Raw genomic sequence first — 14,468 nt, forward strand, 5'->3', positions numbered from 1 at the left:
TGGCAGTGCACCAAGAGCAGCAGCCCCTGGCTCTGGCTAAGGGGAAGGGCTTTGGGGAACAGGAATAATCCTCTCTGCTGATGCTGTAGCTGTACTTATGAATATGTGGGTTAAGGGCCAAGGCCAGGAGACAGCTGCCTGCAGACACCAGAGAAATAGAAATTAGCAAAACAGATCCGGTGGAAATGGGTGACGGTCAGAACTGACAGAAGAAATGTCAGTAGAGGAGCAAAGCCATCTGAGTGTAGGACAAGGGCAAGGATAGATGTTAACACATGGGTTTGTGTGGCAGAGACTGCAGGCAAGGCATTAACAGCAGGCTCAGCCTGCACTCCACTGCCCACCTGCAAGGATCGAGGGTCTGCTCTGCACGAGCAAGGGATGGGCTGGGGGGAGCGGGGCCAGCCCCCGTGGGTCTGTCTGAGAGGGAGTCACCAGGCCCTGTGGAAGGGTCTCAGGATCATGATTTGCTCTGCTCTGGCTATCCTGCTCAAATGGAGCAGGGATGTTGCCAGCAGCCTCTCCTGGGGTGCCTGTGAGCAGACAAGAGGGCTCAGCGCCACGTGAGTTATCAAAGCCTTCAGCTCATGAATCTCAGGAAGATTTCCAGGGGCTGCAAACACAGATAACATACACGCTAATTTATGCTGCAAATGGCAAGAGGCAAAGTAACTTCCCCCTCAGTTCCTGTTGCCGCAAGAGATGCAGATTTGAAGTTTCCTTAGCAGGGGTCTGATATTCAATTATCTAAACCCAGGTGGCTATTTTACTGATCTAAAGGCCATCGTCCAGTGAGGCTTTAACATTATCCTTGCATTTAGGAGGACATGGATCTAGAAGGGCTGAGATGGTGAGGGAGGGAATGAGTAGAAATTTCCTTTTATTGATGGATCTTATGCTGTCACTGGCTCTGGACCTCCTGCTGGAAATCTGAAGGGAATGGTGAGATCCTGGGCTCCTGTTTGGCCCCATGTTTCATTTACAGCGAGTATTTAGGGACCACTGAGAGTCACAGAGGTTTTATTTGATCTTACTCTTTAGCGTTTGTATCACTTCTCTTTTTCTGAAAGCTTGCCAGCAAAAGCTTTTGCTGTGCTGCTGTTTGAGCCTCACAGTGCTGGACTCTTACTCGAACTTCTGAATCAATTCCCATGTACAGTGTGGAATATCCAGCTGCAGATTTACCAGGCTAGAAAACAGATTTTCCCTTTGTTTTTAGCTTCCCGTGGTGCAGTCCATAGCTCCTCTGAATGGCCCGAAGGCAGGAGGAACAAGAGTGACCATCAGAGGCAGCAGGCTGGATGTCGGCTCAGAGCTCCGTGTCCTCATCAACTCCTCCAAGCAGTGCACGGACCTCAGGTGAGAGCAGGGCTGGGGGCTGGCACTGGAGTAGTGATGAGAGCCCAAGCATTAGGAAGGTTGGTATTGTCCCCCAAGAAGTCAGGCAGAGCGAGGGTTTTGATGGGGGGCACCACTGCATGCTGGCATGGCATCCCCCTGCCTGCCCTTCCCCTCTGTGTGCACGGGCCCAGCAGCCGGGTGCTGAGCTGGGAGCTGCCCCTAGCAGGCCTGGAGGAACAGCTGTTGGCACGGCACTGGAAGCTCCTTGTCATCTGTGGCTGCCAGCTGCCTGTCAGGGTGCTCGGGCCAGGCTGCAGCCTGCAGCTCCCTGCAGCTCACCTCGTGTCCTACGCAGCCGCACGGACAGCAGCATCACCTGCACCATGCCCGCCGTGGAGCTCACCACGGCTGTGCCAGTCTGCGTGCAGTTCGAGAACAAGTCTTGTGCCAGCCACAACATCACTTTCAAGTATGAGAAGAACCCGGTTATATCAGACATCAACCCCAAAAAGAGCCACATCAGGTGAGATCCTGCCCTAGCTGAGGCAGCCCGGGAAAGAGGGGGTCAGCTCCCGGTGGGAGAGGGTGGGGAGAGGGTCCTGCCAGGAGAAAGGGGCTTCTCAGCCCTGGTGTGGGCAGGTATAGAGGGTGCCTTAGGCTGCTCTTGGCGTGCTCCAGGGTAACCCCAGCACGGGAGAAGAGGTGTCGCACACCAGGACTGTCCATAGCTTATTTTGATGCATTTACAAGTGGAAAAATGTCAGCCTTGGTAACAATACTGTGCACACCTCGTGAGTGTTTTGGGGAGGCCCAGGTGGGGGCTCTATGAGACCCTGAGGGTTTTTCTTGGCAGTAAAACTGCTGGAGGATAAGATGCAATTTGTAATTTTGGATTTCAACCTTCCCCGAGGTCACAGTATTTAATTTTTAAAGTGTGTTTTTTTAGTTTCACATCTCAGTGGAGTTCTCAGACTTCTGTTCCTTTGGATACCGTGGTGAAATACCACCCTCCTCACCTGTGGAGGCTGAAAAACCCAGGGCTGACTAGGAAATCTGGGAGGGCAGCAGCTGTGCCACAGGACATCGCTGAAAGCACGGCCAGGGCTGAGCAGGAGCAGGCTCTGGTGGTCTGACCCTCTTGGAACAAAGCTGCCTCTCTGTTCCCGAGCACAATGCCAAGGCTGCAGGCTGTGGGAATGTTAGGGGAAAGGCAGAGCCATGACTCAGCCAGGCTTCCAACTGCTGAGTGGCAAGAGCAGTGTCTAAAAAGAGACAAGGGAAGAATGTCCTGCCTGCAGTCACAAAGGAAACCACTGCGGTGTTTCTCAGTCACCTTAGTCTGCTTCCTTGGTACTTAGAGCCGTTCCCAAATTTCAGATAATGAGGATGGCAACTGCAGGCTCTCCCCAGCCTCTGGCGTTGCTCGTGCAGTCTGACTGCTTCAGCACATTGCTGGACTATTGACCATGAGGTGCCAATAACCTGTGTGAAAATTTAGCTGGTTCTGATTTCTTTTACCATATTGATAAAATAATCCATATAACCAAAATCTAAACCAATGCAAAATTGTACACTAGTCTTCAGATGTGAAAGGCTAGTGAGAAACTTGGATCATAACTTCCCAGTGATATCCCCAGGCTTCAGAGAACCCTGGGGCCTCGTGCCCAAAGTCACTGTGCCTGGAGTGCTCTTCAGATAACAGGACTTGTGAGTCTTGCCTCTTCCCTGGCAAATACTCCAAACAAGTCAAATGTGATATGGGGAAGGTTGATCTAGGGTGCAGATGAGTGGTGATGGTTCTCCAGCCCTTGCTCTGCCTTGTGCACATTGGAGCTGCTCATTATTCTTGTTAGTTGACTGCACAGTGGGAAGCTCATGTGTTGCAGTCCCCCCAAGCAGATTCAAAACACAGCAATTTTCACATTTTGGTCTAAATCATAACTTCCTGGAAGATGTAGGATGAGGGACGTTTCCCTCTCCAAGTCTCACAGCTCTGTGTGGGTTGCTGCAGGGCAGGGGCAGGGGCTGTGTCCTGGCCATCGCTTTGCAGGTCACTCACAGGGGCAGTGGCCAGGATGCCTGCTGCCTACCCTGGCATGCAGAGGCTGCTCCTCTGGACAGTGGGAAGGGGGACGGCTCACTGATGCTGGAAGAGGCTCCCCCCTTTCCACCAGAGCATCTACTCCTCTTTCCTTCCTTTCTTCCATGACATTGTGGTAGCTGTGTAGGTAGCTTCCTACTTCTGCTGTAAGTAGGAAGAAGACTTTGGCCATTGGGTCACATTTTCTGCTGAGGCAGCTTGGAAACATCTCTGAGGAAATGACAGGAGGAGGATGCAGCCCTCACATCCCACTGCTGCACTGTCCTCTGCAGTCACCCTCTCTTTCTTCCCTTCTGGCAGCGGGGGCAGGATCATCACGCTGGAAGGAAGAGGCTTTGGGCTGGTGCAGAACGTGTCCATGGCTGTGCGTGGCATCGGCAGGGAGCACACGGTGGGTGTCTGGGCCAGGTGTGGCCCCGTGGTGAGCAGGGCTGCGTGCCTGCTCCAGCTGTGAGGGTGGGGGCTCGGCCCGTGCCTCAGGGTGGGCTGGGAGCGCTCTGGTGCTGGGTTCTGACACGCTCACGCTGCTGCTTTCAGCGCTGCAAGGTGCACACTGACACGGCCATCACCTGCCCCTCTCCAGCTGCCTCCAACGTCACTGTGGGGACCAAGCCAGCCCCTGTGGATTTCTACCTCAACGGGCGCCTCTACACTGACGAGCGCTCGGCCCTGGATGAGGAGATGTACCCCGAGGAGGCCCTGCACATCAGCAAATTCAGCCTGGGCTACTACGCTGACCCCCAGTTCTCCACAGCCAAGAAGGAGAAGTGGATCAAGCACCATCCTGGCGAGCCCTTAACTCTGGTCATACATGTAAGAGGGTGGTGGTCACAGCTCTGCTTCTCTCCGTGTGCTGCCATCTCCACCCTGGGCAGCTCCTCAGCCCTAAGTACCAGCACAGGGACTGTCCACAGACACAGGACAGAGAAAGGGGTGGATGGGAACTGGGGCAGCAGGAGCAGCTGATTTTGGCTCAGCCTGCAGCTTCTGCACCTCTCCACCCCAGGATATGCAGCGTGGTCTGGGGAAGCCTTCTCAGGCATGATGCCAGAGAGCTGCCTGGGGAGGGTGCTCTAGCAAGGGGCTAAATAAATACTGGACATGTGGAAAAGAACTACAGTGCCCTGGCCTGAAACCAGGCAGGTGCTGCAGAAGGGCCTGACAATAGGTGTTTATTCCTGCAGAAACAGATCATTCATTCTTCTCTTTTGGCTACTGAATTCAGCTCAGCTCACAAGGAAGTTGGGGTGCAGAAGCTGATTGGCCTGGACAATGAGCAATAGTAATTCAAAGGCCATTGTTTGCTGCAGGATATCCTAATGGTTTGCAATGTGCTCCCCCTTTCTCAGGCTTTGCAGGCGCATCCCCTGGCTGTCCCCTCCGCTGTACATCCTTCCCCCCTCCCAGATGGGTGCTTACATCCTTATCTTCCAGGCACAGCAGGCCCGATCAAAAGCAGATTTTTCCAGGTTCCATGAGGGGCTTGTTCATCCTATGCCCCATGCTGAGTGAAGAATGGGAAACAGGAAAATGGGGAATGGCCTGGTTTTGGCTTTCCTGCAGAGTGCTGGAAAAATGTCCTTGGTGAGGGAGAGTCTTCCCAGGTCTGCAAAACAGCAGGGAATATGGAAAGTAAAGCAGGAAGATCGATTGCCATTCTGACTGCTATGCTGCAGCCTGACATCCTGATTTTTTTCCTGCCTTTAGAAAGAACCTGACAGCCTGGGCCTGGAGAGCAATGAATACCAGGTGAAAATCGGCCTGATCTCGTGTGAGATCCAGATTGTTTCAGACAAAGTCATCCACTGCTCCATCAACGAGTCGCTGAGCTCCTCGCAGAGGCAGCTGCCGGTGACGGTGAGTGGGGGCTCTGCGGGCAGGGGGTCCCTGCACACTGCGCTCCCTGCCAGCCCCAGCGCACCCTGCAGGAGGCTGCGCAGGGGAACGGTGCCCAAAGCGGGCTGTGCTGCCGCAGGGCAGTGGCCAGCAGGCTGCAGGGGCCAGGCTGAGGGCTGCTCCAAGCCAGCGCTGCCCGCTGAGCTCCGGCGCTGTGCCCGGGGAGGCTGCTCAGCTCTGACAGGCACACTGAGGTCTCAGGCATGTGAGGTTTTGTCACCTGCCCTGATTTCCTGCTCCTCATGGGATGTGTTTGGGGATTTCCTTGCAGCTTTAAGCCATCGGCTCTGCCCCACCGGCAGAAGGGCTACGGGTGGCCATGAGAGCCCAGCCTTCACCCAGCTGGGCCCCTGACCGGGCGGGTGAGAGCAGCACTCAGGGCTTCCAAAGGCTGCTGCTTTCTTACTGCAGAGTTCAGTGTTCAGGGCTGCTGTTGCTCTTTGTGTCTGCAACTGCCCACACTTGGTTACTGTCCTGTTTCCCAGAGGGCTGGACTGAGCTGCTGTGCTTGCCTCAGTTTCCCTCGTGTCATACCCAGCCCGTGGCCACGCAGGGATGTGACCATGGCTCTTTGTATCTGGAGAGAAAATGCCTCCACCCCCGTGGGAGACCCCGCTGCCCTCTCCCAGTCCGTGTGTTGGCAGGGGATGGATGGGAGCCTGAGGCGTGGGCAGGGAGGGCAAGGAGAGCTGGAGGCACCTGCAGAGCTCTGGAGCTGGGCTGCCCAGGAGAAAGGCACAATGCACTGCCAATTTGCTGACAGGATTGTCCAGTTTACTGCCAGCAGTCTGAGGTGTATGAAATTCTGTTGCAAACTGGAAACATGGAAATGCAGAAGTAACAGAATTTCTTGAGTCATCTTAACAGGAATTTTAAACAGGGTAAATTTTAAATTCTTTTTTTTTTTTAAGAACTGAGAAACAGGGGAATTCCTTTGTGGAAGAAAAGGAATTTTTGAATTTGCTAGTCTTGGTGTGACATTAACCAACCACGGCAAGTCCCCAGGAAGCAGGAGAGTGATACCCAGCCCTAAATATCACAAGGGTGTTCAGAGTGCACCAGCAATGAAAGGGCAGCTAATTAATCTGCTTATATTCATACCTGTGCACCCTTACTAAACCTACAGGCATGGCTGGGGCCCTTGCCTGCCATTCCACGAGTGGCTGCTGCTTTGTCACACATGAGAAATGGCTTTGGTGACACAGGGCAGGATCTGCAGGGGCCTTGCCTGGGTCGCACTGAGGGTTGAGTAGAGCTGTCCAGCTACACTAGAGAGACTTGTCAAGACATTCAGGCTCATCTTTGTTTATGACCAAACAGTTTAAGCATTGAACTAAACAGTAGCTGAGGGATTTTTTTCTCTGAAAAATGTAAAAGGCTGAGCTGGTGAGGGAAGAAAGGCTCAAAACACCTTAAGGAGCTGCCTCATTGCAGCATTTCAGAGGGAAAAAGTGACGATCCTGAGGCTGGGCATGTGGCTGTGAGGCTGCTGAGTAAACCTGCCCAGGTGCTCTTGCAGTGCTGTGGCTCCTGTCCCTGGCCAGCACCATGGCTCTTGGACAATGTGCCAGGGTAGAGACCAAAGCTCTCAGTGCCTGGAGCCTCCCCCTGGCAGCAGCCATGCCCTCACCGATGCTCCCAGCGCTAGGGCTGGATTTCCCTCAGGATCCAGCTGTGTGTCTGGTGGTGGAGGTGGTGGGAAGGTCCTGCTTGTGGGACAGCTTTGGTCCAGTGGCTGAGAGCTGCTGGAATTTCACCCCAGTGGGCACCTTACCCAGAGGTGTTCCATGACACAGGAAATCAAGATTAATTTTGATTAATCAAATGATTAATTAAAATAATAAGATATTGGAGCTCTTCCCTACCTAATTTCAAGGGTTTTTTTCTCAAGTTTCTCTCACTTCTCGTTCCTTGGGAGAAGTGAAACTCACATTTCCAGAAGCGAAAGCCTTGTGTGGTCATGAGTTTTCCTTATCAGATGATGCTGTGGAATCCTTTCATCCCAAAGGCCCAAAGAGCTGTTTGTAAATGGCACCCAGTAACTTGCCAGCCTGTGATGTGTGCTGGCCTCTTCCCTTCTGGAGATCAGGAGACCCAAGGACTGAGCTCTAGTGGTTTGTGCTTGTTGTCACAAGAAGTACAGGCTGGGAGCAGAGCCAGCATCTTCTGACACCCCTTTCACTGCTTTAGCCACAAGATCATTACTCGTCTATGGTCTCGTTTATTTTTATTCCCTAAGTTTATTTGTATTTCAAGGACTTAAAAGTTTCTTAACCCTACTTCTTCTGGGCGGCAGCCGTTCTGATTTGGGAGGAGAAAGGCGAGTGCAGCAGGGCTCCAAACGCTGTTCGGAGCCATAAAGAAGCTGATGATTAATGGAAGTGATTTTCTAGTAAGAGCAGCACAGGCAGCCTTGTGCAGTGCCATGGGCTCTCTAGGAAAGGGCTGTCTCTTCTGGGGCAGGTGCAGTGGGGCCATGGGACCCGCAGTTCTGCCACCAAAGCCCTGTGCTGGCACTGGGAGGGGCACCACTGCAGCATCACAGCCTGCTGGGTGTGGCCTTGGCATCCCCCAGAGCACAGGAAGGGAGCTGGGCTCCCTGGAGAGTGCCCAAGGCCTGGCAGTGAGAGGCACAGCCCGGCCTCCCTCCCTCCGGGCCTGGGAGGCTGTGCCAGCTCGCTCAGAGTCCGCGGGTGAAGGTCTCTGAGTGCTGCCCCGTGTCCCTCCCTGCTCCCAGCCCTTTGGCAACATGCTGCTCAGCCCCTGCTTTTCCTGCCTCCTTCTCCTTCCTCAGATCCAAGTTGGAAAGTTCAACTACACAATTGCCATGCTGCACCTTGGGGGAGGAGAAACCGCGATCATTGTCTCCATCGTTATCTGCAGCATCCTGCTGGTCCTCTCTGTTGTAGGTAAGGGAAAGAACGAGGTGTTTCCAGGCTGTGGCAAGGTTTTTCTCTCAGCATGTGGAGGTGTGAACTCTGAGTGCTGCAGTTGTGCAGTACCTGAAACTAGTCTGGGTGCCGCAGGTATGGCACACAGCTAGTGCCAGGACACAGCTCCCTGCAGCACAGAGCTTTTCCTGGCTGAAACCACAGCTCAACTCTGTTACTTCAACCTGTGATATTTATAAACTTACCCTTTTCCCCAAATACTCAGTAGTTACTATAATACAAAATAAAGAAGGATGTGAGAAACTGATCTTGGTCACAGGCATGATTGTCCCAGACCATTCTAAAGGTGCTCTTAGGCCAAGATCCTGTCATCAGGAGCAAGCAGTGGCAGGTGCCTGGCTGAATAGGAAGAGCAGAGCCAGCATCCTTAGCTGCAAATCTGAAGCAGGCACATTAGTGTATGTACCTGGCTGGAAGCTGTGCTGCACACTTTTGTCCTTGGGCTAGGGTCCCTGCTCATCACATGCCCAGAATGACTGCGCAGCAAGAAACCTGCTAGTTCACAGCAAATGAGGGCTTTAGAGTAAGGATTTAATTTATTTTTAACAAAAGCTCTAATGCACCCCATTTACTAGATGCATCACCCATCATTAGTAACATATTTCTGGAGGCACGGGAAGACTGTCAGATATGAACACTGTAATACAGGTGGTAAACGTCCTCAATTCTGTATTCATTAATCAGCTGGAACACATTAATACACAGTTCAGCTGAATACCGACAGCCCAGACCTAAATTGAAGATGACAGTTACAGCACGATCATTAAATTCCAGCTGGTTCTACTTATTTACAGATAATCGACAACTGCCTGAGCAGATACCAGTCTGCTGGTAGGTGTGAAACCAACTCTGGATTTAGCTTTCTGCACTTGTGTCAGAGAGAACTGCTCTGATCCCAGTTGCAGCTGCTCCTAAGCCCGGCTCCAAAAGGCTTATTCTCTTCCTCTTTTCCAGCTCTCTTTGTGTTCTGCACAAAGAGCCGCAGAGCTGAGCGCTACTGGCAGAAAACCCTGCTCCAGATGGAGGAGATGGAGTCACAGATCCGCGAGGAAATCCGCAAAGGTAAGTCACTGTCTGGGTGCCAAGGAACCATGGCTAGGAGCGAGATGTCAGGTTAGCAGGCTTGAAGCAATTCACCTTGTGCTCTGTAGAAGTGTATAGAACTAATTGTAGGAGAATTTCTGTGATCGCCTGTGAGTTTTTACAGGGTTTGGGAATGAGGCTCAGTGGCTGGAAGTGTGGCCCTGCCACTGTCCTGCTGCCTGGCTTGGACAAACCACTGATCTCCAGTGCCACCAGCTTCTCTGCCCTTGGCTGTGTCAGAGGGTTACTTGAAGGTCATGCTAACCTTCAGTGTGCTTTCCTCTTGGGCGCAACAGAAACTGCAGCATGCTCCTCATAGAGCAATGGCAGAAATGTTCCAGGTGTTGGCACCCACCACCCCACGTCCACAATCCTGCCACATCGGCTGACATCCTGTGCTGAGGGCACTGGGGCTCCTGGGGCAGAGAATGTTCTGTCAAGCTGGGGCAAGGTGTACAGTGTGGTGGTTAAACCCCGATGGGAATGTGCTGCTCAGAGCAAAAGGCTTCAGCCCCCGCAAGGACGTGGCGTGAGGGGGCAGAGATGGGATGTGCCCTGCTTTCCAGTGCCAGCCTCTCTCGGCTGGTGAAGGACTGGGCTCTCACCATCTGTGGGTCTCTTTGTATAAGGTTTTGCAGAGCTGCAGACAGACATGACAGACCTGACCAAGGAGCTAAACCGCAGCCAGGGGATCCCCTTCCTGGAGTACAAGCACTTTGTCACCAGGACATTCTTCCCCAAAGTAAGGAGACAGCGCGTGTCACGGGCACCTCATTGCTCCCAGATATGTCCCACCCAGTTTAGGGCTCTGCTACAGGGCTTTTACAGTGTCACAAAATCATTCCACTGTTATGTATTTATTTGTCACATATTTCAACCTTAATTATCATCAAAAGTGGAGCCGCACCTCCTGGGGTGTCATACGAGATCGGGCTTGCTTGCACATGACAGAAGCTGGCGGCAACTGTCCCAGGAGTTGCTCTGGCTTGCCTGTTTGGGGCCATTGCACACCTCCTGTGAAAGAGCTCTCACACAAGCACAGTGCTGGGGTCTCCTCCTCAAGGGCTCCAGTGTCACCCCACTCCATTCAGCAGAGGCTGAAGGGTGGCTGAAGGGTGAATTGGCAATCAGGAGAGAGGCTTTTCGTCCCATGCAGGGTGTCCCCAAGCATTCCCAGCAGCTCGGCCAGTCCTCAGGAGTTCTTTGGATGTCTCTGTCTCTCCCTTCCTCCCTGTCCAGGGTTGTGTGCGTGGTGCTCCCAGTGAGAGGTCCCTTGGGCACGCAGTCCCAGTCTGTCTGCCCGGGGTCCTGCAGCAGACGTGCTGGTGCCGCCGTTCCCGTCCCCGGCTGCTCCGCCTGTGGCTGTGTGCCCTTCACTGCGGCTGTATTTCACCCCCGAGGCAGTTGTGTGTCAGTGCTGAGGACTGAGATGATGATTTATGACTGCAGAGTGTTTCATTAGTAGCTATTACTCAGGTTTTTCAGTTACCCAGTCTCCATATCTCTGCACACTAGAGGCTTTAAGATTCAGGCTGGTATATGAATGCTAGATATTTAAACATTTATCCCATCTGTTTTAAAAGTTACATATGTTGAAACACCCAGAACTCCTCTATTTTGATATAATCTTCTGTAAAGCTTTCTCTTCTGGGAGTTTTCTAGCTGTCACATTACTCTATTTGCAGTCTCCTTGCCCTCACAGCCTTGCATCTGAGCAGACGTCTGCCTCCCCCCATCCTTGTGGTGTTTGCTCACTCAGGAGGCTCTTGCAAAGCGTTTCAAGGCTCCATAAGCCAGCCCCGTGCATGTCTTTGGAATGGGTGGCTTTAGTCCCAGTGACATGTCTCCCCATCTTATTCCCCTGAGGTGCACAGCCCTCAGTGCCCTCCCCTAACGCTGTGCTTGGTTGCAGTGTTCCTCTCTCTACGAGGAGTGCTACATCCTGCCATCCCAGCAGCTCAGCTCGCAGGTGGGCTCCCAGGTCCAGGAAACACATCCCCTCCTGGTGGGGGAGTGGAAGGTGAGTAACCCACTAGCAGAACCAACACTTTTGGGTGTGGCTAACCATTAACACAGACCAGCACTGGATCAGCTTTGGCTGGCTGCAGAAGGCAGATCTGTGAATCTGCTCTTGCGTGGAGAAGCGTTGGCCTGGGATCCTTCCTGGCTCTGTAACCCTGAGGCTGCAGTAAAGTCTCCCTAGAACTTCTGAAAGCTGACCAAACCCAGGCCTCTTCACCTCTCCTTGTACAGCCACTAATTGTTTTGTTAGCCCTCAGCCGCACTTGCTCCATCTGTCTCGTAGTGGGGAGGCCCAAACTGGCCACAGTGCTCCAGGTATCGTCAGGAGTGCTGAACAGAAAGGAATGGCCACTGCCACTGGCCCAGCTGGTGTTCCTTGCCAGCAAAGCTGCTGGCTGTGTCAGGTAGAGGGAAGAAGGGCTCTTCTATGTAGTATCTCTGTGCTCAGTAGGGGTGTCCCTGCCATCAGGAGGGATAAAATGTGGAGGAAAACAACAAGCAGGGTTTTCTTAATCTGCCTTCTAAATTTTTGTTCAGATCCCTGAGAACTGCAGACCCAACATGGAAGAAGGAATTTCTCTGTTCTCCACCTTACTCAACAACAAGCACTTTCTCATCGTATTTGTCCATGCTCTCGAGCAACAGAAGGACTTTGCTGTCAGAGACAGGTACAAGCTTCAGAACCAAAGACTTGTCTGGGACTGTGTGTTTCAGTGGATGCTTGAGTCACACTAGCCTACACATTTCTGCTAGAGATGGGTGGCCATAAACCCTGTAGAGCACTCACTGATTTGGCTTACCAGTAAGAGTTTGCAAGCTGACCTGAGGTCCTGCAGCATTGAATGAGGGTTAGAACTTCTAACACCATTAAGAAGGCTCATGAAGATTGTCTGAAAGACTGCCTTTGTGTGTTGGGTATTTTAGTGCCAGTCAGCACTTCAGTCTCGTTGGACTGGGGCTTGAGTCCTGTATCATTCTCTGTTTCAGGTGTAACCTGGCCTCCCTTCTTACTATTGCACTGCATGGGAAACTGGAGTATTACACCAGCATCATGAAGGACCTCTTGGTGGATCTAATAGATGCTTCAGCTTCCAAAAACCCCAAGCTTATGCTGAGGAGGACAGAATCTGTGGTGGAGAAGATGCTCACCAACTGGATGTCCATCTGCATGTACAGCTATCTCAGAGTAAGAGAACCAGTCCCTGCTGTGGTGGGAGCAGGGATGAGGGATGCAGGGGGTAGCCTAGGACCTGACACTTGCTAGCAGTGCCACTCACATGGTCACTAACACTTGGCAAACTGAATGATTCAGGTGTAGGAAAGCAACCTGAAGTTCAGTTGCTTCTCCAGTTCTGCCCAGGATTTTCGTGAGCTCAGTCTTCATGGTAGGCCAGAGCATGGATCAGTATTTTCACTGTGCTTGAGAAGAGCCATAGGGGACTGAAGAATAAGCAGAGTGGCTGGAGGTTTTGGGGCCCACGTGGTTTTGTGCTGTTTCTGTGACCAGCTGGCACAGCCATGCTGGCCAGTCATTGTGTCTGCCCCGGGAGGCTCAGAATGGCTCAGGGGCTGCTCTGTATCAGTGCCCACTGGTGTGTGGGGCCTCTTATGCAGAGGCATCCTCGTGGTTCTGCACAAATCTGAGCAGGAGAGGTGGGGTGTCTGTCCCAGAAGGCTGAGGTCTTCTCTCGGTAATGAGCAGGAAAATGTTTGGCATCTCAGAGCCATCAGCAGTCCATCTGCTCAGTGCTTTATCTCCAACATTTGCCAGTTCTGTTTGGAATTCCCCAGAAGAATTGAGCAATAACTTAATTGATTCCACAGCAGTTAATTGGAGGATACCCCATTATGCCCACGGGAAGAGCCTTGAAAAAGCCTTTGAAAAAATCTCTTTTCCCAAAGTGTTGTCTACATCCACAGAAGTGGTTCTATATTGTCTTCTTACATATTGTGATGTCTTCTGATCCCAGATGATCACTTTTTTTTCCTAAAGCCAGTGGTTTTGTAGTTCATAATCTTTCATTCTAGCCGACACAGTTAGCCAGTCTAATAAAAGAAGAGTTACAGGAGTGGATGAGGATGACTGTGCCAGTGTAGCCCAGCTATCCAGCCTGTAAGGATAGAAAAGAGGAAATTAGTAAATTTTTTTAATCTTCAGATTTTGTGCCTGTAGTTAACCACTGGAGAAAAAAAAGTGCTGATTTTCCCTTTTGGGGAGGGGAGACCACATGTGAGGCATCTGATCCAGCTCTAGCTTGTGCTAAAAATGGACATTGTGCAAGAAGGCTTTCCCAGGGAAAAAAGAAAAAGAGGAAAGTGGAGCCTTATCACGTGGGCCTGAAGGCTTGAGCACATTACACGGCTCACTAATGGAGAGGAGCTCCACACTCAGCACCGGGTGGGAGCTGCCCATTCCTGCAGGCTGGTCTGGGGCCAGGGGGCTGTGGCCATGCCCGGGGGGCTGTGGCCATCCCCAGAGCTGGGCAGTGCTGCTGTGGGCTGTGAGCTGTGGGCTGTGGGCTGTGAGCTGCCTTCCCCCAGCCCGCAGAGGAAGGACGAGAACAGGGTATGGTGGGAGCAGGGCTGTGAGGTCCTGTGAGGTGACTGGGTCCTTTGCAGAGCTGCTGGGCTGCTGGCTGAATGTGCATTTTCATCCACCTGCAGCAGGTTCTTGGCAGGGGCTAAGGCTACACACTGTTTGCAGTCCCCTGCAGGGCTCCCGTGTCCAGCCTGAAGCTATGGCATTGCAGAGCACTGCTGCAGCCTCTTTCCCATCTCTGAAAGCAAATGCACAATGAAGTTGATTTCCAGGAGACTCTGATATCTCACATGCTCCACAGTGAGAGTGGGATCAGAGGCGACACTGAGCTGCTCCTGAAATGCGAAAAGGGAAAATAATTGATCAGACAGGAGTGTCTGGAGAGAAAATTTATCCCAGGTGACACAAGCCCAGCTGTGCAAGGGGACAGGAGCTTGATCCAGATCAGCAGAGCTGGCATCTTCCCCACCACACAAATGAGGATGGAGCTGCTGTGGTGAACAGACAGCACCTCCTTCCACACGGCTGGTGTCAG

General features: G+C 52.4%; 1 protein-coding gene across 1 annotated transcript in view; it reads left to right on the forward strand.

Annotated features, from left to right (window-relative positions):
• The window catches only part of PLXND1 (plexin D1), a 67,536-nt gene that overhangs the window by 36,097 nt on the left and 16,971 nt on the right, over positions 1–14,468 (forward strand). Inside the window, exons 15-25 of the mRNA XM_066557872.1 lie at positions 1,220–1,359; positions 1,697–1,864; positions 3,743–3,833; positions 3,980–4,255; positions 5,150–5,299; positions 8,133–8,247; positions 9,244–9,351; positions 10,002–10,114; positions 11,285–11,392; positions 11,932–12,062; positions 12,382–12,580. Of these exons, the coding sequence (XP_066413969.1) occupies positions 1,220–1,359; positions 1,697–1,864; positions 3,743–3,833; positions 3,980–4,255; positions 5,150–5,299; positions 8,133–8,247; positions 9,244–9,351; positions 10,002–10,114; positions 11,285–11,392; positions 11,932–12,062; positions 12,382–12,580 (1,599 nt within the window). The remainder of the gene's footprint in view (positions 1–1,219; positions 1,360–1,696; positions 1,865–3,742; positions 3,834–3,979; positions 4,256–5,149; positions 5,300–8,132; positions 8,248–9,243; positions 9,352–10,001; positions 10,115–11,284; positions 11,393–11,931; positions 12,063–12,381; positions 12,581–14,468) is intronic.

The sequence above is a fragment of the Molothrus aeneus genome, chromosome 12, assembly GCF_037042795.1.
Source record: "Molothrus aeneus isolate 106 chromosome 12, BPBGC_Maene_1.0, whole genome shotgun sequence".
Classification (NCBI taxonomy): domain Eukaryota; kingdom Metazoa; phylum Chordata; class Aves; order Passeriformes; family Icteridae; genus Molothrus; species Molothrus aeneus.